This window comes from Vidua macroura, chromosome 3, assembly GCF_024509145.1.
Source record: "Vidua macroura isolate BioBank_ID:100142 chromosome 3, ASM2450914v1, whole genome shotgun sequence".
Lineage (NCBI taxonomy): Eukaryota > Metazoa > Chordata > Aves > Passeriformes > Viduidae > Vidua > Vidua macroura.
Genome location: NC_071573.1, coordinates 74483158 through 74507316, shown reverse-complemented (window position 1 = coordinate 74507316; position 24159 = coordinate 74483158). Strand labels below are relative to the sequence as shown.

The window sequence follows — 24159 nt, the reverse complement described above, 5'->3', positions numbered from 1 at the left end:
AATCCAGCTGCACACTGTTTGCTAGATATCTGTGTTCTCTGCTGGCCGTGCCTGCCTATTTCCTGGTGGCTGTATGTCTCTATTTCCTCCTGTCTCTATTTCTTAATCGTACGAACTACAGACCCAGCTTCCCCAGCACTCGCAGGTGCAGCGGTTTGTGTTTTACAGGGGCTACGGCGGCTCATATTTTGTGCTATTCATCCTCCTTAAGGATCAAAGCTCTTCTGAAACAGATTACTGGCCTGAAACCAAACCACTGAAATGGTAATATGGTCGTTCTTAAGAAAAAAAGTGTAGGTATTTTCTGGTGTTTTCCCATCAAGTACCTGCCCAATTTCTGTATGGCACACGCCGGGAATCAATAGAAGTTAACAAGTCCTCAAAACATTCCCCATCTCTTTGTTTAATCTCCTTTACAATAAAGCCAAGGGAAGAGAATTAAAAATCTTTGAAGTATATTAAACCTCAAAAGGCTCAGCCAAGTAGACTTAAAATAGTCACTTATTTTCCAAAACTGGTTTGTCGAGGAACAATAAAAGGAAGTAAAATTTATGGAGAAATTATACAGTGGATTTGTCACTTAAAATATCGTAACTGTCTCGGGGACAATACCCCATGCTGAGGATTAATGGTCCCTCCAGACCTTTGATTCACCAGCGCCTTTTCTTTGCCCTTGACAAATTGGATTTTTAGGAATGGGAAGGTCGCCTGGCCCATTGTCTGCCAGCCATTCACTCCGCCTGATTATGCAGGAGGGTTAGGGAAAGGCTCCATGTGACCCTCTTGGATGGGACTCCGCAGCTGCTCGAGGAGCCAAACTCTCTCACCAAACTCTGCGCCCCAGAGCATCCCCCTGCCAAGGGGTACCCCTCCTGCTCCCGTTGAAAAGCCGGCGTCCACACAGCGCCGCGTCACTCTGCGGGCGGAGATACGCCTGTGCTCATCCTCCCGCCGCCTGCCGCTGTCACTCCGGCCCCCTTAAGTAGTTGGGGTTCCCGAGCGCTCACACCCAGCGGCAGCGATGCAAACCAGCAGGGCTCCGGCCATCAGCGTCAGCGCGGAGAGCTGCATCCCGGCTGGGCTGCGCCTGGGTCCTGTGCCGGGCACCTTCAAACTGGGCAAGTACCTGTCAGACCGCAAGGAGCCAGGACCCAAAAAAAAGGTATTTTCTTACGGTCACTCCTGCACCGCTGGACTTTGATTATTCGTTGACTCGGGGGAAGCCGGCTTTGGGAGAAGAGGCTGCTTCCCCCGTCTCTCTTCGATCCTCCCTTCTTAGAGAGAGCCAGGAAAGCAGAGGGAAGCATTTCCAGAACGTCCTGAGATGTCTCCCTGTGGTTTTGCCAGGAAAGCCTGCCCGCCCGTGCCCTCTTTCCCTCCTCCCCAGCGCCGGGGCCCCTAGCCCGGCCGGCCTCCGGGACGAGGCCAGAGGATGCGGGAGTTCTCCCGGAGGAGTGGACGCTCCCCGGCCTTGGACAGAGACGTGCTGGAAGCGTCGCCTGAGCCCCGTGCCCGATGTCGGAGGGCCCTGGTCCCGCCACCCAGCCCCCGCCCCCCGGGGCTCCGCTCACTGAGGCATTGCCGGGAGGTGCCACGGCCGACTCCTCGCTCCTGGAGCTCCGGCGAGGCGAGGGCATGAGGCTGTGAGAGTCCCCCGGGTTTTGTCTCGGGAAGGAGCAGGGCAGAGGCAGATGCACCCATTTATTTCTGCGTTTGGCTTGGGTTTCTGCCCCTCAATCCCTCTTCCCGGCCGCGAATCCTTTGGCTTCGGCCTGAAGGGAGTGCGGGGCGAGAGGACCGGGGCTACCCCGGAGACGGCACCGGGTGCAGATCGTAGGTGTCGGGGCAGCCCAGGGCAGCCAACCTTCCCCCAAAGCCTCGGGAGGACCTCCTCCCCTGGAGCTGCAAACAACCCGCACAGCCGGAGCGGGAAGGACGACGGCCACACGGCTGCTAGCTTCGGGGTCAGCCCGTGTCCGAGCGAAGGAGCGAGGAGAAGGCGGTGAAGGGCTCTCGCCCCGTCCATCAGGCTCCTCAGGGGGCTGCGGATGAGACCCCTCCTTTCGCCCCTCGGGCAGCCGCGGCTCACGCGTTCCGCTCTGATTTTTAATGCACTTTAATTGTTTTTAAACGCTCTGCCAGCCCACTCAAATTTATTTCTCATCTGGCTCCCTTGGTTTCTCGCTTTAGACTGCTTTGTTCCGATGACTTTTATTGCACGGTCATTCAGGGAATGGGCACTTCATTTTCTCTTTGTATGGGCAAGCAGATTATGAAGTATGGGGCTACAGGGACTTTGTAGCTAAGCAGAATCTTCTCCCCCTTTCCCCTCCCCATCTCCCGACAAGTCCTGCATGTCACACTGGTTTTGCACGGAATCAGAGACAAAAAATAATTTAAATCGTACCTGGGCATTTAATATCGCTTTAAGCGAAATGTAACAGCTGCGACTGGACAAGGTGCATTTGGATCAATGCTACCCAAGGGAAAAATCCTGTTTCCCCTCGCCGGGCAGAGGGTCTTCCATCCTTACCCTGCAGAATTGCAACTCCCGCTAGGGCAGCTGCACCTCTCCCAAGGCACCTGCGAGCCTGGGGAATGTCCTACCCAAAGGTAGGTGAGGATGGAAGCGTTAAACAGGAGGCAAAAGGAGACGCTCTCGCCGCTGCTTTTAGCTGCGATGCTCAGCCCACTGCCTAGTGTGGGGAAGCGGTTCGACGGGCCAGGCAGAGCGGGCAGTCAGGCAGGGAGACGGGTAACCTTTTTGCTCTCTTTGTGTTTCGTTTCACGTGAAAATGACAGGACTGCCGCCTGTTTTCCAGGTGCGGATGGTCAGAGGGGAATTAGTGGATGAAGCCGGGAGCTCAGCTCTGGAGTGGATAGGGTTAATCCGAGCTGCCCGAAACTCCCAAGAGCAGACACTGGAGGCTGTTGCGGATCTGCCAGGAGGACAGGTACCCACTCGCGGCTCCGGGCTGGCATGGCACCTCTCTTCGCCACCTGCCTCCCCTCCCAAGCCTCCTGAAGAAGTTTCCTTTCTTGTCTCTCCAGATTTTCTACCGAGCGCTGCGAGATGTCCAGCCGGGAGAGGAGCTTACCGTCTGGTACTCCAATCCTCTGGCGCAATGGTTTGACATCCCCGTCACGGCCACGCCGACGCACGACGAGAAAGGTAGAGATGCGGGCACTCATTTCAGAGCAACCAAATTAAATGAAACAAAACAAACCCTCTTTAGCTGACACCTTTGACGGGAACTCAAACTGCCGTAGGCAAACGTGGGCCCTCAGAAAAATAAATGCCAGTACAGCTGCCGTAAATTTAACCCACCACCCTTTAAACTAAGACTCCATCTGCTTACATTTAAAGGGTGATCTATTAACTCGGTAGCGTATGGAAAGGCCCCCGTGCGTCGAGTTGTTCCGTCATCGGCCCGATTTAATGATTCTTTGATAGGCAAATGGGGTTTCTGTGAAACATCGCTATAGTTGGTATGCGGCTCAGCTCAGCTCACCCGATGCTGTTTCTAAAAACATTGGGTTTACCTTCCATGCTCAGAGTTTCAGAGATTCTTGTCAGGTTCTCTTGCGGGTAGATTCACATAGTCAAGCCAAAACTGGGCAGTACTGGGCAGTCCCTGTAAATTAGAATACATTAGGTAAAAGATTAAATCGGCGTCAAATCACACTGAGATCAGGATATGCAAAGATGTTGGGAAGGGGAAGACACCCGTCTGGGACGGCTTGTTTCAATCCGCAAACCTATTCTTAGCTGGAATTACACCGATGTTAACAAAATGATACTATGGCAGCGCATTAAAAAAAAAAAAAAAAAAGGCGAAGGAAAAAAAGATGAAACACTTCAGCTTCTCTCGGGCTTCTCTGTCGGCGGCCACCCCCTTCCACTGGTCCTGGCTCCGGACGCTCCCTGGGGCGTCGGTGGCGGATGCTGCCTGTGGGCACTCTCCTCGGGATGAGCCCGCTCCGCGGGAGATGAGGGGACCCCAGCCGCTCCTGCTTGACGCAGAAGATCTTTCAGCTTGGCAGTGTCCCCGGGAAGGGAGCGAGTGCACGATCCGGGCAGGAGCTGCCCCCTCCCCCCCGTCACGGCTGGCCGCTCTGCAAGGTGACCAGGGTCCGGCCCGAAGGGATGACTGCGGGAAAGCCAGGCTCTGGCTATTATATCACATCGTGCCATGTGCAAGAGCCCAAAACCCTCCTTGTGCGAAAACTACACCCGGAAAAGAAACTCTTGGTCACATCTCTGTCCCTACCACGTCGAAAGGCAGTGAAGCTCTGCATCTGCCGAGGGGCACCCCCTCGAAAAGCCTGGCGAAGTTTCGGTAGCAAGGAGGACACGCGGCTGTGTTGCGCCCCACTCCTCTCCAGCAGCCCTTGCTGCGGATGGGTACCAGTGCTACTCTACTCGGGGGAAAAATGAAAGAGAGCTCAGGTCTGCAAGAGGCTCCCAGCATGCAGCATCTTCCTCGCCCCGTCGAAGCAAGGCTGATTTGCAAAGTGACCCTACGGACCTGCTGTGTCTTCGGTCCCACAGTTTCCAGACTGATTAATACAGACTCAGAAAAAGTGTATCAGCATGCTGAAGTGCTCTTCTTTTAATGCTGAAAAAGTATGCTGGAAAAAAAGCCGGAAAATCAAGCTAAAGTCCCAAACCCCCACCAACCAAAAAAAGACAGCGGAAGAAATTTGAAGAGTTTTTTTAAAAAAAACACAAAACGAAAAACCGAACTAAATCAAAAATTTGGAATTCTTCTGTGTTTGACCTCTTTAATTTGGGTCACCGTGGTGAGAAAGAGGTGGTTTTTGGTGGGAGTGTGCGGTGGTTCCCCCCCCACCCTTTTTTTTTATTTTTTCTTTTTTTTTTTTCTTTTTTCTTTTTTTTTTCTTTTCTCTGGAGCCGTTCTTGTTGAACTGGTGCTGAGTCGGGGAAGCGCCGAGCCGGGCTCGGTGGCGGTCGGGAGCCGGTCCCGACCATCTTTTGCCGAGGATACCAGGACCAACCCGCACCACTGAAGAGACCTGCCTAGGCAAACGAAGATAGCGGAAGGGAGTCCGTGGCGGTCCGTGGCCGTATTCCTTTCCATCCGTACCGCTCCTTTACCCTTTTTCCCATGCACGGCAGTGGGATTGCCACCGTGGCCGCTGCCGCGGCCTCTTTGGGGCCCGGGCAGACACAGTCCCGTCTCTCTCCCTCCTCGACGGGGCGAAAAACAGCGTCCAACGCCTTCACAATGCCTCAGATCCCGGGACCGCCTCTCCACGGCTAGCGAGGAGAGGCTGCACACGGCGGCGAGGACACACGCGGCGAGATACACGCAACAGCGTGAGATGCTTCCACGCGTGTTCGCACACGAGTTTCCCGCAGAGAGCGAAGATTCCGTTTTCCACACCCGCAGCGGACATCGACTGATCCGTGTCAAAAGCGTCTCGGGAGGCTGGTCACAGCCATCGCATCCACTCCGGCGACCCGCCCTCCCCGGGCGCCCCGACAGACGAGGGGCACGATGCAAGGTCTCACACCTGGGAATTCCACCCACGGGATTCCCTGAAACGTGAGGAGCTGCTCCCTGGCCTGGAGCAGGCTCTCATTTCTGTGCGGCGCTTGGCCTCACCTTAGGTGTTTCAGTGCATTAAACTGAGGGATGAGGTTCAGCTGGGGATAGTCAGGATGGGTAAGAGCCGAAAGGGAAATTCAGGGGCATTCAGTGTAGTATGGTGACTGGGAGAACGAGAGAGAGAAAGATGGGTACAAAGAGACAGAAAAATAGAAGAAAGGAGAGAAGGAAGAGGGGAAGAGCAAAGGAAAGGGGAAAGTGGGGGAAGGAAGGAAGGAAGGAAGGAAGGAAGGAAGGAAGGAAGGAAGGAAGGAAGGAAGGAAGGAAGGAAGGAAGGAAGGAAGGAAGGAAGGAAGGAAGGAAGGAAGGAAGGAAGGAAGGAAGGAAGGAAGGAAGGAAGGAAGGAAGGAAGGAAGGAAGGAAGGAAGGAAGGAAGGAAGGAAGGAAGGAAGGAAGGAAAAGATTGCTAGACAGACAGGTGGCCACAGAGGTGGCATTTCACCGTCGGGAATGGGGACATGCTCCTCCTTGGGAGTACCCTCCTGGCAAGCAAGGCCAGGAGGGGGAGAGCGGAGTCTGAGCCTCTGTAGTGTCGGGCAGCCACCACAGCCGCGGCCACCGAGGTCTGTTCCGCTTGAGAGAAGTCGAAATGGGACGGGGTACAAAGGGCATTGTCCTCTGAAAGGGAACGATTACATATGGCCCATACATATCGGATATTGTCTCGCCGCGTAATGAGGGGCTCACGATCATTAGATTGGCCTTTGTTCGGTGTAGCCGACTCCCTGACATACGCTACCTTCTCTGCAAACGCCAACAGATGGGCCCTCCGACAGACGACTCGCGGCAGCAGCTGCTCCCCCCGGCCCTACGGCGCCCCGCTCGCGGGAGCTCAGCCCGGACAGCGCAGCGCCCGCACCGCTCCGCGGCACAGCACGGCGGGGGCGGGACGGGGCAGAGGGAGCGCGGGATGCGCGGGGAGGCGCGGGGATGCGCGGCCGCCGCTGACGGGTCCCTCCGCTTGCCTCCGCAGGGGAGGAGAGGTACATCTGCTGGTACTGCTGGAGGACCTTCAAATACCCCAACAGCCTCAAGGCCCACGTCCACTTCCACTGCGCTCTGAGCCACGGCCGGCCCTTCCTCCATCACGACCACGGCCGGCCCGCTGCCACCGCCTTCGGCCTGCCCCCCAAGGAGCTGCCGGCCTCCTCACTGCGCGGCCACCCGCCGCCCGGCTGCGGCCCTCGGGAGGCCGTCAAGCGGGAGGCCGTCGTCGCCTCCCCGCCGCTCGCCAAGCCGGCGCTGCCCAAGCGGGCGGCGGGCAAGGAGGAGCAGGAGCGCGCCCTGGACATGAGCGTGGGGGCCGCCCGTGGGCCGGGACCGCTGCTGGGGCCGGCGGGCGGCAACGGGCTGGCGCTGTGCCCCGGGGCGCGCTCCGCCTTCCGCCCCGCCGGGTCGCTGCGGGAAGAGGCGCGGGGCGCCGCCGCCCTCGGCTTCTCCAAACTGCTGGGGGGACTGAAGGCGGGACGCGCCGCCACCGAGGCGCCGCCTAAGTGCGGAGCGCTGCCGGGTGAGGCCGCCCCGCAGGCAGCGGCGGCGGGGCTGGCTTGCGGCGGCGGGCTGCGCGCCTTCCCGCTGCTGTCGCCGCTGGAAGAGGCCTCGGCCTTCCGGCAGGTGGAGCGGGGGCTGCCCGCGGCCGCGCTGCCTCCCGCCCGCTACCCGCCGCTGCCCGGCGGGGCCCTGGAGCGCTTCGCGCTGCCGCCCTTCGAAGGGCTGAAGGCGTACGCGGGGGAGTGCGGGCTGCCGGTGATGCCGCTCACCGTCTACAACGGGGAGCTGCTCTACGGGGCCGCGCCCTACTACCCGCTGAAGCTGCACCTCGGCGGCCTCCTCAAGTACCCTGAGTCGGTGTCGTACTTCGCGGGGTCGGCGGCGGGTCTGCACGCCGCAGAGCTGGGCTCACTGGCCAGCATAGACCGGGAGATCGCCATGCACACGCAGCAGCTCTCCGAACTGGCGGCCGAGAAAGGCCGAGGGAGGCTGGAGACGCTGCCGGCGGGGGCGGCCGGGGCGGCCGGAGGGAAACCCAAGACCGGGCACCTGTGCCTGTACTGCGGGAAGCTGTACTCCCGCAAGTACGGGCTGAAGATCCACATGCGGACTCACACTGGCTACAAGCCGCTTAAGTGCAAGGTCTGCCTGCGGCCCTTCGGGGACCCCAGCAATCTCAACAAACACATCCGCCTGCACGCCGAGGGCAACACGCCGTACCGCTGCGAGTACTGCGGCAAGGTGCTGGTGCGACGCCGTGATCTGGAGCGGCACGTCAAATCCCGGCACCCGGGGCAGAGCCTCGGCAAGGCGGCTGAGGACAAGAGTGACTCTGGCTATGCGCAGCCCGAGCAGGAGCAAAAGACTGATAACGAGAGCGATGTGGACGTCTGCTTCACCGACGACCAGAGCGATCCGGAGAGCGGCAGCCGGCACCGCGAGCAGTGATGCGGGAGGCGGCCGGGGCGGGGCGGGGTGAGGGGAGCGCTGCAGCCCCCCCTCCCACTACTCTGGGCTCCCGGGGCGGTCCCACGGGAGGCCGTGTCGCGGAGGAGCGCGGGCTGGCGGGCAGAGCCGCCGGCGGGGCGGGCAGGGGTGCGCGGGCGTCCCCGGGTTCCCTCCACGGCGTCGCCCCCGGCGCCACAGCTGCGGTGCCGGGACAGGGGCGGGAGGGCGAAGCCCTGGCGGGCCCAGGATCCCGCTGGACAGGCACCGCATCCCGATAGGAGCCCGCATTTCAGTGGCCATATATTTTTATTGTACCTTCGTGTCGAGAAAATTGTGCCTTTTGGAAACGATTTTTTTTTTCTATGCGCTCTCCCATCACTCGTTCCAGCGGTCTGAGCCGTGGGGCTCCGCAGTAGACCCGGGTCTGCAAGCGCCTCTGGCACCTGTACACTTTACTGACACCTCACCTGTGCTTGCTCGGGTCCTAATAAAGCAATACCAACAGCTTTTCGGAAAGACAGAAAAAAAAAACAGGCAACAAAACGCCACTCTTGCAGCATGGAAGAAGTTCACATAACAGGTGCACCATTTGATCAAGTTGCAATTATTTATAGCAGATAATATTTGAGTAACAAATGTAAAATAAATATTGAAAAGCATGACTCTAAAAGCACGCACTATATAATTTTAAAGGAAATACACTCTCTGTTTGGTAGAATACAAATGTGGTGTATGTTTGTTTTCTAATGAACGATGTACAGTGGACACAGTATTTTGGTCTTGGTTCCAGTTTGTCATGCGATTTTTTAAAAAAAGAAATAAAGTTACTGACAAACTATTGTCAGCCTAGTTGTTCGTTGAAGTGCTGTCAGCGGGATCTCTTGTTTTTCACAACGCTTCTGATGATCGGAAGCTCAGACCCGTCTGTATACAGCGTCTTTGGGTCAAGCTCTAAACAATTTGCCCCTGAATATGCCGCCTGAGGATTTTCATTCTCGCACTTAGCAAAACCATCCAATCCTTTCTTCTCTATGCTTAGGATTTTTTTTTTTTTTTTAATTTTAAAATTTTATTTTGCACAGGGCGAAGGCGGAGCTGTTAACGGCTGGACATTATTAGTCTGTTTTTATCTGCACTCGGTCAAACGTGCCGCTTTTGCAAACACTCTTCTTTAGAACCATTGTTACTTTTATTTGAGGGAAAAATATTTTTATTCTTTGCCTGAAACGAGTTCAACTTAAAACAAAAGTCTGTCAGAACATTATCTGTTTCCCCTGGCAGCTCCTCCAACTCACCAGGAAAAAGGATGCAACACTGCCGACAGTGACCCGCCAGCTGTGACCCGCCAGCTGTGCGGGTCTGCCCGCTCAGGTCCGAGCTGAGGCTTTCCGTGTGCCTCGGGCAGGCAGAGTCAGGAGGGAGCCCCGCTTTTTGGTCTGGCGTAGCTCACAATTCTGAAGCAGACGATAAATCTCTTTGATTGTTCCATACACTTAGAAGACTGTGAGTTTTCAGGATCAAGTCCTGTTTCAGTCCGGGGTGTAGGCGATGCGATGTAAAATGCAAACAAATTACTTTCAGTATCTGTGAGAATTTCAGACAAAAATCTGATCCTTCGTCTGCTCATTTAAGGCTATACCGTGCTTGACAGCAATAGGAAGAAGGAATTCAAATGCCAATCTTGAATTTCCTTTAAAGGTTTGATGCTGTAGTGTTGTTTGTCGGCTTTTTTTTCCTCTTTTTTTCTTTTTCTTCCCCTCGCCCCCCTCCCCGCCCTCATTTGGGCTAGTGCACCCACTTACTCGATTCATTTTATCCCAAGACGCAAGTTGTCGTTCTGACGTGAAAATAAATGGAAAACCTCTCTCCTGCAAAGAGGAGGATCTTTTTCTTCTGTTGGCGGAGTCGAAAATCCTGTTGTCATTTATAGCACCGTCAGCAGGGCCTGGAATATCTCCTGCCAGTTCTTTATTTCAATATATTCGTCTGTTGCTTTCCCAGGAAGGCACCCACCGTGGAGCTGCTGCCGGGGAGGGATGCATCATGTGTGCTGTGAAGTCGTGGAAATCGTATAATAATTCAATTGTGAAACGGGAAATATTTTCATATCTGTAGAGTTTGTGAGTTTTAATAGAAGTGTTCCATCAAATCGTAACACTCGGACCACCCCCACAAAAAACCAAAAAAGGTACTTCAGAGAGTCAATTTGTAAGAATTAATGGTCTGTATATATAAAAATCAGTCTTAGAGTTAAGAAAAAACCCCAAAACTGAACTAAATGTAACCAACCTCAAATAACCAAAGTCAAGGGAAAAACAAAAAAAGCAACAGCATATCGTTTGTCTTTTTTTTTTTTTTTTTTTTTTTTTTTTTTTTTTTTTTTTTTTTTTTTAATTGCTATGCAGCGGCTAAATCGAAATCCGAAGTACAGGCGGAGACACGCGGAGAAATTCTGCCACATTCACTTTTAGGGCCCCATTCCTGCGACGTTCCTAGCGGAGGCGCGGCCTCCAGCATGGGCGAGCCCCGGTGAGCGGCCCGGGACGCAGCGGCCCGCCGGAGCTCCCGCCCCCCCAGCGGCTTCCGACCCGTGCTGCGCTCCCACAGCCCCGCGCGACAAGCGATGCCTGCTTGGCGTCATTGCTAATTTCCCCCCGCGTTTAATTTCATTTTATTAAAATTTACCACATGTCGGCTTATTTTATTCAATTTTGATTTATTTTGTTTTATTGCCCCTGTCAGGCCAGGGATGAGGCGACAACGTTCTTCCGAAGCCTCAGTGATCTGGGCGGTGTCGGACGCTCGGGGTGCAACCAGGGCTACGGAAAGCAGCATTTCTGGCGGGTCAGCAGCCGCAGCTCCGGCATTCCGAAGGGTCCCTCGCTCCTCGGGACGGAGCTCAGGGCTCCGCGGGCGCAGGGCTCCGGCTCCCGCTGCTCTCCCGCTGCTCTCCCGCTCCCTCGGGGCGCGCTGAGGGTTCCGGGCGCCGTCGCCGCTCCCTCCCGCAGCGCCGGCCGGCGCTGCCAAGGCGGGCGCTGATTGGCTGAGCTCCGCGGCGGCCCACGCTCCTATTGGTCGGACCGGGCTCAGGGCCCCGCCCCGCGGCGGCGGCGCTGAGGGCGGTGCGGGCGCCGCGTCGGGCAGCGGCGGGAAGGGTCGGGAGGGTCGGGAGCGGCCCGGGGCAGCGGCGGGGAGGGTCGGGAGCGGCCCGGGACCGCGGGCAGTGCCCCCCGTGGGCTCATGGGCCTGCGGCCTGGCCATGGCAGCTCCTGGGCTCATTGAGTCATGTGCCGGTCATGGCGGTTCCCGCGTCCTTCGGTCTGCCTGAGGGCAAATTTGGGTCTGGAGGGAGGCGGGAAAACTTCAGGTGGCAGGGTCGGTGCCAGCCAGCCTGGGCACAATACCCGCTGGATTTTGTGTTCTTAGCGCCTCTAGGTTTAGCGTTGCTTCTGGCTGGCTACCATTCGAAGCTAGAGAAAAAACAAAACCCCACAGGTTTTACCTTCTGAATTTGTAATTATTGATAGGTGCAGTAAAGTGGGTATGTCCTCCCCATTTTTATAATAAAGGAGAAAATAATTAACCACATTTGCAGGAAAAATGTGGAAAGCGTAGGCAGAAAGAATGGTGCTAAGACTGAAGAAAGATTAACTCCTTTAAAATGTTACTCATTGAGATGCTTGTCAAGGACTATAGACATTAAATGACAAGGCTTCTGTATTTTGTTTTCTATAGGAGGATGCAGGTTTTTTGAGTTAAGTTGAACAGGGAATAATGAAGGGTGCATTTTGTGAGTGAAGAATGGAACATTATTTGCTGGTTAGAAGTCAAGAGCCAAGAATAATAAATAAATTGAGATGGCTTTTGGACATTATTAGAAACTGGACTAGGCATTTTGCAGACTGGTCTTTCAGTTTCCAAAGATTCACACTCAACTTCAGCTATTCTTGCAAAAGCAATTTATTTCAGTAACATCCCATTTTTTTAAATTTGGGAAGCAGTTTTGATAATTATTGACTTGCCCCGTATTAGTCTCTTCTTAGAATCAGCATCAAGAAGTCTGGATGCATCTGGCAGGTGGTGCAAAGAATTGCCAAGAAGTAGATTGTAAGGATCTTGAAGGTAATTTTGGTTTTCAATCAGACTTGGTAGAAACTTTGGCACAAAGCTCTGTCATGTATCTTACTAGTTAATGCTGTAATTACTGTTGTATCCATGCACATGGGAGATGAATGGTGCTGTGAATGACCAAGCTGTAGGGCAGGGTCTTACACACCAGGGGTCTAGGTCTTATTCCTCTAAACTTGCTAAATGGGTTTGAACATAATCTTGAGTTTACAGCTTTAAACAACCCCTAAAATTTCCTGATTTTGCAAAGGTGTTGAACACCTGCTCTCTCCAGTGCAGTTAGTGGGACTGATTTAAAATCTGCCAGGCTCTTTGACAGATGTAGTTTGCTGTAATGCAAGAGAGTTTAGATTTTGATCTGGTTGATAGTACTCAGGGAGGACTTGATCGCTTTAAACAAGGAAATGGCTCTGTACAGTTAAAGGAATATAGTTTCAAAGATTTTTGTATTAAACTCATATTTTAAATCAACACACATGCACTCATGTGATTTGATCAGAAAGCTCAGCTGTAGGTATGAAAACATGTGTGTTCTTATGTGTCCCTTTCTACAGCTGCAACTCTGGTGTTGCAAAGAAGAGATGTATTGATCCAGAAAAACCTGAGTTTGTTTGGGTACATTCATGCTGAAAATATGTCCAGGGAACTTTTTTTTTTTTTTTTCACTAGAAGCTATGTGCTTGGAAGTACATTTTGAAATAGTCACTGTGTTTGTAAGCTGTAATTTCAATATAAAAAAAATAATCCCCACACCTGCATCTGATGAAGTGAGCAGCAAGGCTTGGATTCATACTTCCAATGTGCCAGGGAGACATGAGGATGGGAGAGAGTCTAACTGCACTTGGCTTCAGGTCAGGGAATGGTGAAGACCAAGAATTCTGTCTGAAAAGAGCAATTCTGCACTTGACTGTGAGCAGTTACTTTCTGAATTTTCACCTGAAGGTAAAGTTCAGCATGTCAAGGTCATGTTCAAGCTCACTGGAGTTCATTGGACCATGTCAGATAAAATCTACAAGCAACAAAAATGCTTTCAGGTATATTCAAAGTCAATCCAATGAAGAATGATTCCCTACAGCATGTGTAACAGTATAAACTTGTATTTTACAAGAAACATGAGAAAGTTTCTTAACAACTGAAAAAATCTGTAGCTGAAGAAACAGATCACTAGATCTGAGGTGTATATTCATCTGTGTTTAGAGCTGATATTCTGAAATGTTATGGAAAGCTATGAGCAAAGTTCATAAGCTTTTTATGTAGATTTGCATTTGAGTGTGGCTTTTTGATGTTTAAATTTTGATTTTTTTAATCTGTTCTGTTTGGAATGCGATATCCTGTTTCAAGGGTAATGAAAGGACTTGCATTTATATTCTTTTTTAGAAGTTGTGGACTGCTTGCTTCTGATGAGAGTGGTTTAGTAGCAGGTAATTTGAAGTCCTGATCTGAAATGGAGTAAGTGTGATTTAAAAAGACAACAGCAGTAAAGTGAGGTTCAGAGTGCTAAGGAAGCACTCATCACTGTTCTGCTGTTTGCATCACTTCAGATTCATTGCTGATGGCTAAGCAGTTGCAAAGAGAAAACTTTAGGAAGAATGGGAAGAGGTGAAATCTTTATACTCCTTTGTAGTTTTTAAAACCTGCTGGTGAGTCAGAGCAGCAGAGGCCTGCATTTTATCTTTGGAGCATATAACTGGTTCTTACAGCATGAACAATTTTTTTTGGCACTATTCAGAAAATTGGAGGACTAAAAATACGTTTCAGCTCTGCGTCCTGTTTTTCTGTGTAAGACTTGCACTTACCTATTTTTCAGTAGTCTCAGCTATGCAGTAGTTCACCAAAAGAAATAACCAGAAAAGCAGACAGTGTATTTTTTTAGTATACTTCTTGAAAAATCAAAGAGGCTGAACACTGGGGTTTTCAGAGGTACTCCACCAAAGATCCTGCTAGCTACAGCACAGGGCTAAAGAGTCCTGTTGGGAATGCACTTTTGCAGCTAAGCAGCAGCTTAGAATTGTGCTGGAGTAGCTGCACGGCTGATGGTTGGCCTGCAGTTTGTGCTTGTTATTTCTCCAGAGAGCCCCTCCCTCCATGTAGAAACAAGCAAAACTGACATTTTTTGATGGAAACAAAGGACTGTGGGGACCTTCAGCCTCTGGTCTGAGTTCAGGCAGGGTTCTGGTTGCAGCTCACAGAGCCCCGTGGCCACACTGACAGTTGTCTTTGTCAGTGCCCATAAGGAAAACTGCTTCAGCTTTGCACAGGCCAGAATTCAATGCAACAACACACTGAAATTTTGTGGTCTATTTTTTTTTCCCATTCTGTTTATAAAGCAGAAACTTAATTTAACATCCCTTTGTTTCTTGTTGCTGACAGCCAGCTAGCTAAGAATAAAGCCTTTTGGACAAAGCAGAGAGAGGAAACAAAACAATTTTTCACTGCTTTAGTCTAAGAGATCTAAATTGTAAACAAGTTTGTTAAATTATTTCAGTGGTTCTGTAACATTGTATGCTAGTATAAAAAAAAAAACCAACTTAATTATTGAAGAAATGAATGAGAGTTAAGTTGCTGAATGAGTTAATTTCAGTTTCATGTGGGGCAACAAAGTTGCTTAAGCTTAATTTCTTGAGGTAGCCTGTATATGTCTTAGAATATGTCTCTGCTTTGCCATGATCTTCAAAAACGTTTAAACATAGATAGAGAACCTTAGAATTTCAGAAGAATACATATATTTTTTTTAATAAAGGAATAAATAGGGAAGAGTTATATGAATGTATAACTTCTGTTTCTGAATGAAATTTATTGGGAATAATATCTCATGCTTTTGTCATAGCTAATGGAAAAAAACCCAAACCTGTTTTAAGGAGATATATAAAAAAAGTCAAAAAATATAATTAGCAAAATAAAACCCTTCACAATGATGCAGACAATTATTTATCTCGAATATTACATTCAATATTTATCTTAAATGAGAAGAATTTATATTAAAACCATAAGCCTTATCTCTGATTATATATGCATTTCTTCCATAAAGGTCTGATTCACCACACTTCAGATAAGACCTTCCTGCTTCTTGCTCTCAGTTTAATGCTTTGGAAATAAAGGCATTTTAATGTGGTGCAGAAACTAATAGCAAATGAGAATCCATAGTTAGAAGGATTTCCTCAAATCATTCTTGTAAAATGCTTGTCATATTTAAAGTCAAGTTGCACATTTATAAAAGAAGGAATACATTTCACTGATTAAGATGTATCATGTAAGAAAACAAACAGATCCTTTGCTTTTAAAATGCCTTCTTCCTTTACGCAGCAGATGGTGCTAGATTGTGAATATATGTCAATTTGATTTATTTATAGTCTGAAGAATATACAGTGAAAGACATGGCATGTACAATGTTCAGATAGACTACATAGCAAACTGATCTTTATAAACTCATTTGTTTTGGCACAGTCTTCTGTGGTCTGCATGCTTTTCCTGATGTCTCCTCTGCACCCTTCCAAGACTTTCAGAATTGCTATCGTGCTTAATAAAGATGCCAAACCTAACAAACAACTGAGTGATAGAATTACAGTCAGTTTTAAAAAGTATCTTTTAGCTAAAGAATAGGTAAAGTAGAGGTAATAGTAGTTTAGACAAACTTCATTTATCTTTCGTACTAGAGCTTGTGCTGTCAGCAGCATCCCAAAAGGCTGGCAATTTTCCCAATCCAGATCTGTATGTTAGCACTCCTGGACTTAATCATACCAGGTACAGCTATGCTACTAAAAAGACAAACATCTACAGAAGAGTGCATGTTTAGACCTGCACTTAGACTACCCCCCAATAGGTCCTTGGGCTTACCTAGAGTGCCTGTCTGCAGCCTGGCATCTAAAGCTGCCAGAGGTAAGAGAGCTGCAGAAGTGTCATTGCACAACTATCAAAGCACAGAATGCCACATGGCTTCTAATGTTATTCTGTCCTTGTGCTCTCCTGCCCCCATCCAGCGTGAGCCATTGTCAGAGTACAGTCAGCTCCAGTCACATCACCTGTATCTCAGCATAATTGGATTTGTTGGCTGAAGCATTACTCAAGGAGATTGGTGTCTCACTCTTGAGGGATTACAATGGACATTTGGTGTCTAAGTTTTCAGGGCTCTTTGGAAAATTCCAGATGTAACAGTATGCAAAATAGGCTGTTTTGTCCCTTGACAGTGGGAACCTTTGTTAGAGCCTGTTAGCTTAGATCCTGATTTCTCCTTTAGGAAGTGATATATCAAGAAACATGCAAAGTTAGAGCTTATTTGCCTCATCCAAGACCTTGAGGATGAAGGAGACAATGTCATTGCAGCCTTTCCAGAGGCCTTTCCTGGACTGGAGAAATACCCTTTTGGGATCCTTCAGGTGCTGGTTAGAAATTCAACAGAGAATAAAAGCCTGCTCAAACACAGAGGAAAACTCGTATGTATTCACTAAGACATTCTCAAATGTCACCCCAGAAGTCAGGTCCTGAGGTCAGTACATTGGTAAGTATGAAGAATTATTATTACTAAATTAATGCATTAGTAATGTAGAGACTAATGAGTTTCCAAAAGAGTGAAAGCATGTTTAATCCTATCTATCCTTCACTAGAAGTGGTTACTAAAGCAACTGCAGGAAGTTTCATCACTAAACCACAGCTAGTGTCAGTATAACCAGATGTTGCTGTAATTCCTAATAGGTGAGGCTTCAACACAATAATGGCATAATTATTTAGTGACTCCACAGATGGGGAAAACAATATGGAAAATAGTCCAGAGTGTTGGGATTGCCTGAGTAATTTTCTCAGAAAGATAATTAAAGTGCTACAAAATTCATATCTTGAAAAGGCTTTTAAATATCATTGCCTCAGTTTGAATGTTTATGGAAAAAACCTCTTGTGTTATAGCTTCCCACATACAGTTCAGACTCTTTGCTTCAAGGTCTTGCACAAATTAGTTCCCATTTGTCTTTTTTCCCCCCATCTTTTAGCCCATTTCTTGCCTGCCTTGTCTGGCTCAAACCTATCCCTTTTCCTACTTCCCACCTCTGATTTCTTTCCTGGTAATAATACATATATATATATATATATTTTTTTTTTTTTAATTTTGCATCTTGCTTTATGGGACCGCAAACACCTTGTTTTCCCTATTGAAGAAGATTAAAGTGTAAAAGAAATCATACAAGAATAATGTGTGTGTACTCTGCATTCTGTATGAAACTTGCCCAATATTGAGAATGGACTATATGTAAGTAACAACTCTAGTTGGTAACATAAAGAGTGCTTAACTGTGCAACATACTCATGCTGGACCATATTATATTGTTAATAATGGACATCATCTTACGCCCTGACCAAGTTCTTGTTGGGGGTTTGATTGGCCTTTGAGAACAGGGAAGGTATCACAGAACCTGACTAAAGGAGAACAAAACAAACTTATGAGAAAACCAGCCAGTAATGATGTTGAGCTAAAGCTGCTTGGTGCAGATGTTGAAGAGTTACAGCACCATATGCTTAGACCCTGGATGTCATATGTGAAAGATTTCTGAAATCTGAAACAGATTCAGAATTAGTGCTTTTGCACTTTGCAGAATTAGTGCTTTTGCACTCTCAACTTGAGTTAGGTAGTAGAATTTAACTCGAGTTTTAGCTCTTTAGTAAAAGTTTAAGTTGAGTTAGCTATTCAGTGGAGTTAGCTCTTTTGAAGAAGTCAAACTGCTTTGTAGTCCTCATTTGAGTTACTGGGTCGAGTTTTAAGTCCTGTCAGGCAGGATATATTAATTTGGGTCTTTTGCTTTGCTAATACATAGACAGACTTACCTAAAGTCAACTTGCACTTTCCCCCTTCCATCTATTCCCAAACCATTTTTAAAGCCATATTTTTTCATGTCAGGTGACCTCATTCTACATTTTTTATTGCAAAACATTCCAGAATGTACAATGACATCACCATCAAGTATTTTGCTCTGGTCTAGGGTAGGATCTTCAGATTTTCTAAACACTCTTAACCTTGTTTCTACAAATTTGTTATATACCCAGAAGAACATTGCAAACATGACTGCCATAAGAACTTTTTTTTGTTATAATTCTGGTTTTCTCAGATACCTTCAAAATTAGCCCATTCAGGAAAATGTCTTAAGTGTGCACAATAATGGAGCACAATATGCTTGAATGATTAATTTTCAGTTTTGTCCTTCTGCAGCTCCAAGCTTTGCTTTGTGCCCATTTCTGCTTGTCCCCATAAGAGATGTTCCTTTTCCTTTGTGGATTCTTCTAGAAAAAACATTGCAAAGTTCCTAGGAAAAGTTGGACGAAAACTGTTTTTTATTTTGTGTAATGGGGTATCTTGACTGAGATTGTTCTAACAGCTTTTTTTTCCTGTCTGCCTAGCCAATTAGTCCTCAGGCTTTAATGACTGAGAAGAAGAGATCTAACTTTTGTGGGATTTATTTCCTTTGAGACAAATCTCCAGATGTTGCTGTGTTTGCCTGCATCTCTTGTCCTCAGCTCAGTGGAATAAGCCCGACTCTGTCTGTAAGTGACCGACTTCAGGGTGTTTGAAACTGAGAGGCAGATCACTCTTCATGAAATGAATTAGATAATCATGGGGTATTAAGGAGGTATTAAGAGGGCCTGCTCTCTGCCCGTGATCTCTCTGAGTAAGAATGATATCAGACTGCAGTAGAGGTTTCTGGCAAAAATAAAATATGTCCTATGTGTTGACATGTGTCTTGTCCCTCGAATCAGTGCCCTGGGGAAGGACCTTAGCTTCAGGATTCAACCAAACATTCACTAATCAGAGAAGGCCCCTGATTCCCCACCAGCCTTGGCCATGTCCCTGGGTAACAGCGAGCACTACTGGAGCCAGGCTCACGGGCTTCCTCTGAGGAGAGGGAGCCCAGGCTTGAGGACACATGCTGGAGAGATGACAAATGAACACCATGAGGTATGACAGTGTGCCTCATCCCTACAGGAGCCTCCTCTCTTGGGATGAGCCGGTCCTATAGCGCAATCTTTGTTGCTCTGTATATATTTTCAGTAATTCAACGTGTGGGGAGAGCTCTGAAAAGGCTGCTGATCCACTGATCTGTCCTATTTCCAGTGGTCCTCTTTGCTAGCCCCTGGTTTATAACAAAAAGTAATCTGTAATAAAGTCTGTTATATAGGCTGTGAAGCATGCACATGGTGTGGCAATGACTATTGAGACCCCAGGATAAAGAGACTTGCCCAGTGTGCAGTAAGACCTCACAGGACAGGTGAGATGTGTTTGAGACAGTACAGATGTGACTGAGAGCCTCCAAAAGTGCTGTGCACTGTGGGTAGAGGAGGATGATGTAGTCCTGGAGGCATTTCCAGGGACAACTCAAATGAACAACCTCCCAGCAATATTAAAGTGATTCTTCTGGTTGCAGAGAGGGGGCAGAGCTTAGTGCCATATGGATGTGGCTAAGTTGTTATCCTGTACCATGCACATCATCTGCACGGGGCATGGTTTTGGGAAAGAAAGGTAAGAACACTGCTGGAGGTGTGTATTTTTTTACCTCACTCTCTCCAGTGGGAAAGCTGTCAGCATCAGCCTTGCAGACTCCATCCTTTTCTGCCTTCATCCATCCTCTCCCATTTTTCTGAGATGCAGCTACAGGATGTGGTGCTGAAAGGAAAGTATTGTCCATGTGGAATTAAGTTGAGATTGTGACCACCTTTCTACAGGTGTAACACCTTTTTTCTATGCTTTTATTACTTATATTGCTGCTGTTACTATGTGTTTCTTATTTAATTGCTTTTTGCTTTCACTAAATTGCTATCTCAACCCATAGTCTCTGCTTTTGTACCTCTCTTACCAGAAGGGGCGAGGGAAGGGAGTGGCTTACTTGGAGTTTAATTTCTGGTTGATATTAAAGCCCTACAGTAACCAACAGGACTTAATATCTGATATATTTTCAGTCTGCAACGAAGTGACTAAGTGCTTGATTTCCCAAAACCCTCAAAATGTTATATTTTTATCTTACTTTACCACAGTAAGGAGGGATTTCTTGACTTCTTCATTTATTAACTTCTCAGTTTTGTTTGTTTGTGTTCAACTTGACTCGGTCATGTTTGCACAGACTTTCATCTTTGTATCAGATACTGCTTTAATTTGTTCACCAGCTACCTGTTTTTGCAATTTATGGGCTCCTCAGGGTAACATTTTCTCTGCTTTTGCTTTTCAATTCCCTGTGCCATTATTTATAATCCCTTTAAAACGTCTGCTCTGGATCTGCAACCTTTAGAAATCTAGATGAGGATCCTCTAAGAGCTACTTTTTCAATTTTGTATTTCTTATTATAAGTGGATTCTGAGTGAATGTTGCCATAGGTACTACAATACTGCATGTCTGACTCAGCAATCTCAGCCTTGTTGAATGATGAAAAGAAACCACAAGTTTGAGACTTTTTAGGAAAAAATATTGTCTTTTTGAAGATTTTTTTTTTTAAGTTCTCATATTCTTTGGGTTTCTTTAGCACAATCTAATAACTGCATTCTCTCCCCACTGTACTGGAGGTTATTGAAAGTCTAGCATCTTTGAGCAAAGAATTGGCAAGTATAAAAAACTCCAACTCTTGCAAGCTGCTAAGTCTGCACCATTGGCAGTTCTTTTCTTATTTGCCTCTTTCTGCCTGTTTCCTTCTAGATTTACCCTCTGGCTTTCCTTTCATTCTGGCCACCAGGAAATGTTCTTTAGCAGTTGGGAAAGAGTGCTATCAGTCAGGGGGCTCACCCAGAGCATCTGGCTGGTGAGGCTGTTGTGAGGGGCTTCCACCCTTGGTGTAGTGGCTGCTGAGCTGGGGGAAGCTGGGCTGGTGCAGTATCTCAGTCCTCCCAGCAGCAACATTCACTGCCCTCCTCTCTCCTGTCCTCCTTTTGTCCAACAGGAGAAGAAAGCTTGTTCCTTCATGATGGTTCCCTGTGTCTCCCATGCCAGCTCCTTTCCACAGCAGGAAGAGCCTAGCTCTGGGTCCTCTTCTTGGTGGGGAGCAATTAAGTTGTTTCTGCCATAAAAAAAGTCATAATTCAGGAGGCCATCCAGTCCAGCATCCTGCACACAACAGCATCAGTGCAGGGTCATTCAGGCCAGGTTGCTCAAGGCTTTGGAGACTTGGTACATGCAGTGGAGCTATGTCTGGTCATAGAAAAATGAGGACAGAATTTCTTGCATAGCTGTTTATCTTGGCATCTTATACCATCTCTTACAACATATTTATTGATGAACTGATGAAGAATGAACTAGATAAATGGAAAACTATTTAAACAGCTGGTCTTGAAAGGTTATGATCAGCAACTTGAAGTCTAGCTGGAGGCCAGTCACTAGAGGTGTGCCTGAGGAGACCAATAATGTTAATCAATAACATTTCAATTAATGCCTTGAACCACAGAATCATAGAATAAGCTGAGTCAGAAGGGACGCTCAAGGATCACTGAGTCCAACACAGCCCTTCACAGAACCATCCCTTAAAGTCACACCATGTGTGACCCGAAAGCATTGTTCAAACACTTCTTGAACTCTGTCAGGTGTGATGCTGTGACCACTTCCCTGGGGAGCCTGTTCCAGTGCCCAGCCACCTTCTGGGGAAAGAACCTTTTCCTGATATCCAACCTAAACCTCCCCTGACACAGCTTCAGGCCATTGCCTGGGGTCCTTTCACTGGTTATCAGAAAGAAGAGATCAGTGTCTGCCCATCCTCTTCCTCTCAAAAGGAATTTGTAACTGCAATCAGGTCTCCCCTCAGGCTTCAGGCTGAACAGACCAAGTGATCCCAGAGGGTTGTGATGCAGTTCAAAAGGACCTTGGCAGGCTCAAGAAACAGTCTCAAAGGAGTCCCATTAAGTTAAAAAAAATGAAATGCCATGTCCTGCCACTGTAAAGGAACAACTTCATGCATCACTACATGCTGGGGACAAACTGTCTGGAAACCAATTTAACAGGAAATAATTTGGGGCTCCTGATGGACAACAAACGTGTTCAAGCAGTGTGCCCTCGCAGTGAAATGGCCAACAGCCTTCTGGGCTGGATCAGACAGAGCATTAGCAGCATGGAGGTGATCCTTCCTCTTTACTCAGCCTTGGTGAAGGCCCAGTGCAAGAGAGACAGGCTTGCTGGAATGAAGGTGATTAAGAAAGTGGAACATCTTGCATAGTAAAGGCTAAAAGAGCTGTGGTTGTTCAGCCTGAAGAAGAAAAGATCAGGAGGATCTGATCAATGCATCCATATTCCTAAGAGGAGAGGCTAAAGAACGAAAAGCCAGACGATGGGCACAAACTGAAACAGGAAATGGAGCTATCATGCAAAGATTCCCTCCGAACACTCATCTTAAAACTGCAACCTGGCAGTTGGGCTCAAAAGCAATTTTTAATGGCCCATCTTAACCCCATTCTTCATATTCAGATACACATTATTTTGTTTATGATTTCCCACCTTTCATGGTTCTTTTTATTATGATTTTGTTATTATATACAGGCTTCACTTTCATAAAACTTCAGTCTCTCTCTCTCTCTCTTAGCTCTACTTCCAGGTAAATGTCTTTTGTCACACTGTAAATACCAGGTATTGCTTATTCCAGCTAAAGAAGGCTGGTAGATATTTCAGTGCAAAACCATATAAATAAGGTGCATTTTGTGATCAAACAAAGAAAAAGACATTTATTTGTAAATTAGTGTTGTGTTTGGTGCGAACCCAGTGAAAAGGTCTTATTGAAGAACCTCTGAGGTCTGCAAATACTTTTTCAGGTACTCACATATTTGTAATATCTAGCATATGTATCACAGAATTTGATCTAAAAGTTGTGATTTTTTTTTTCTGATTAACACATGTAAATCTGTAGGGCTTCTGTGCCCTACAGCAAATACTGGGAACGTAGTCACAGACAAATTTAAACTGCTGCTTTTCTGAGTTTTAAAATATAAGATAAAAACGATTCTGATAAATTACTAAGATGAACACAGTTTTACTCCAAGCTTTTTGATGCCATTACAAATAAGTGACAGTTTCACAGAAAGTATTTAACACCATGTGTAATCACAAGTGAAAAGGCAAGGCAAAAAAATTATGCTAAACCAGGATGCTTAACAATTAGCCAGGAAGAAGCCACTTTAATAATCTGAGTCAGCTAAGGATAGAGACTCTTCCCATCACCAGTGGAGTACGTGGCAGATTTTCAAAAAGTCGGGTGAATGTGTTAAAAAATGTTTATTTGCTATAATAACAAAAGCCTCCCCATCACCTGCATTCTTTTTAAAAAAGTGAAAATGACCTTGCCTTAAAAATTAGGTATCTTGCCCACCCTTTATCCCAGTACTGATGCCTTTGTTTCCCATTGTTAGCTCAGATCTAACCTGTACCTTCCTGCTGGGAGAGAAAGAGCTTCTGCCCTTGGGAGGGAGCCCTCAGAAATGAGAAGCATCTGGTGTGACAGCATGGGCCAGAGAATGGAGACACAAGTTTGATGGACTGCCATTGGAAATGGAAAGGGTTTCTGTCTGGTCTTCCACAGTTTGAGTTATGTTACTTTTTTTTTGTTTGGAGCCTTCTGCTGCCATTGTGGCCCAGGGTAGCTCAGGACAGCAGGAATCCCCTGGACATCAGAGCCTCAGGGCTCTTGAGTAGATGTGTGTTGTTTTACATTCTGCCATCACAAAACATCTGGGGGAACTGGATATTCACTTCTGCATTTCTTGTGCTTTCTGGCTGTTTTGTGCATTTATGGAAGCACTACCAGTAACAGAAAGTAATTTGCCTTATTCTGGTGGACTTGGTGGTGGCATGATGATATTTATGCACCTGATTCCAATTCTTCTCCCTTGAAATGCAAGTCTTTCTCTCTTCTTTGTTCTCTGTATCACTCCTGCATTACTCCTCTACATTAATAATACTTTGTACTGATTTTCAGCCTCCAAGATATCTAGAATTGTGCACTGTGGTGAAGTATATAACCTAG

General features: G+C 47.6%; 1 protein-coding gene across 1 annotated transcript; it reads left to right on the top strand.

Annotated features, from left to right (window-relative positions):
- The first annotated feature begins 1021 nt into the window (after positions 1-1021).
- On the top strand, positions 1022-8072 carry PRDM13 (PR/SET domain 13). The gene is made up of 4 exons (XM_053974488.1): positions 1022-1162; positions 2823-2954; positions 3052-3172; positions 6607-8072. Exons 1-4 carry the CDS (start codon positions 1022-1024, stop codon positions 8070-8072), a joined length of 1860 nt encoding a protein of 619 aa, XP_053830463.1.
- The last annotated feature ends 16087 nt before the right edge of the window (positions 8073-24159 follow it).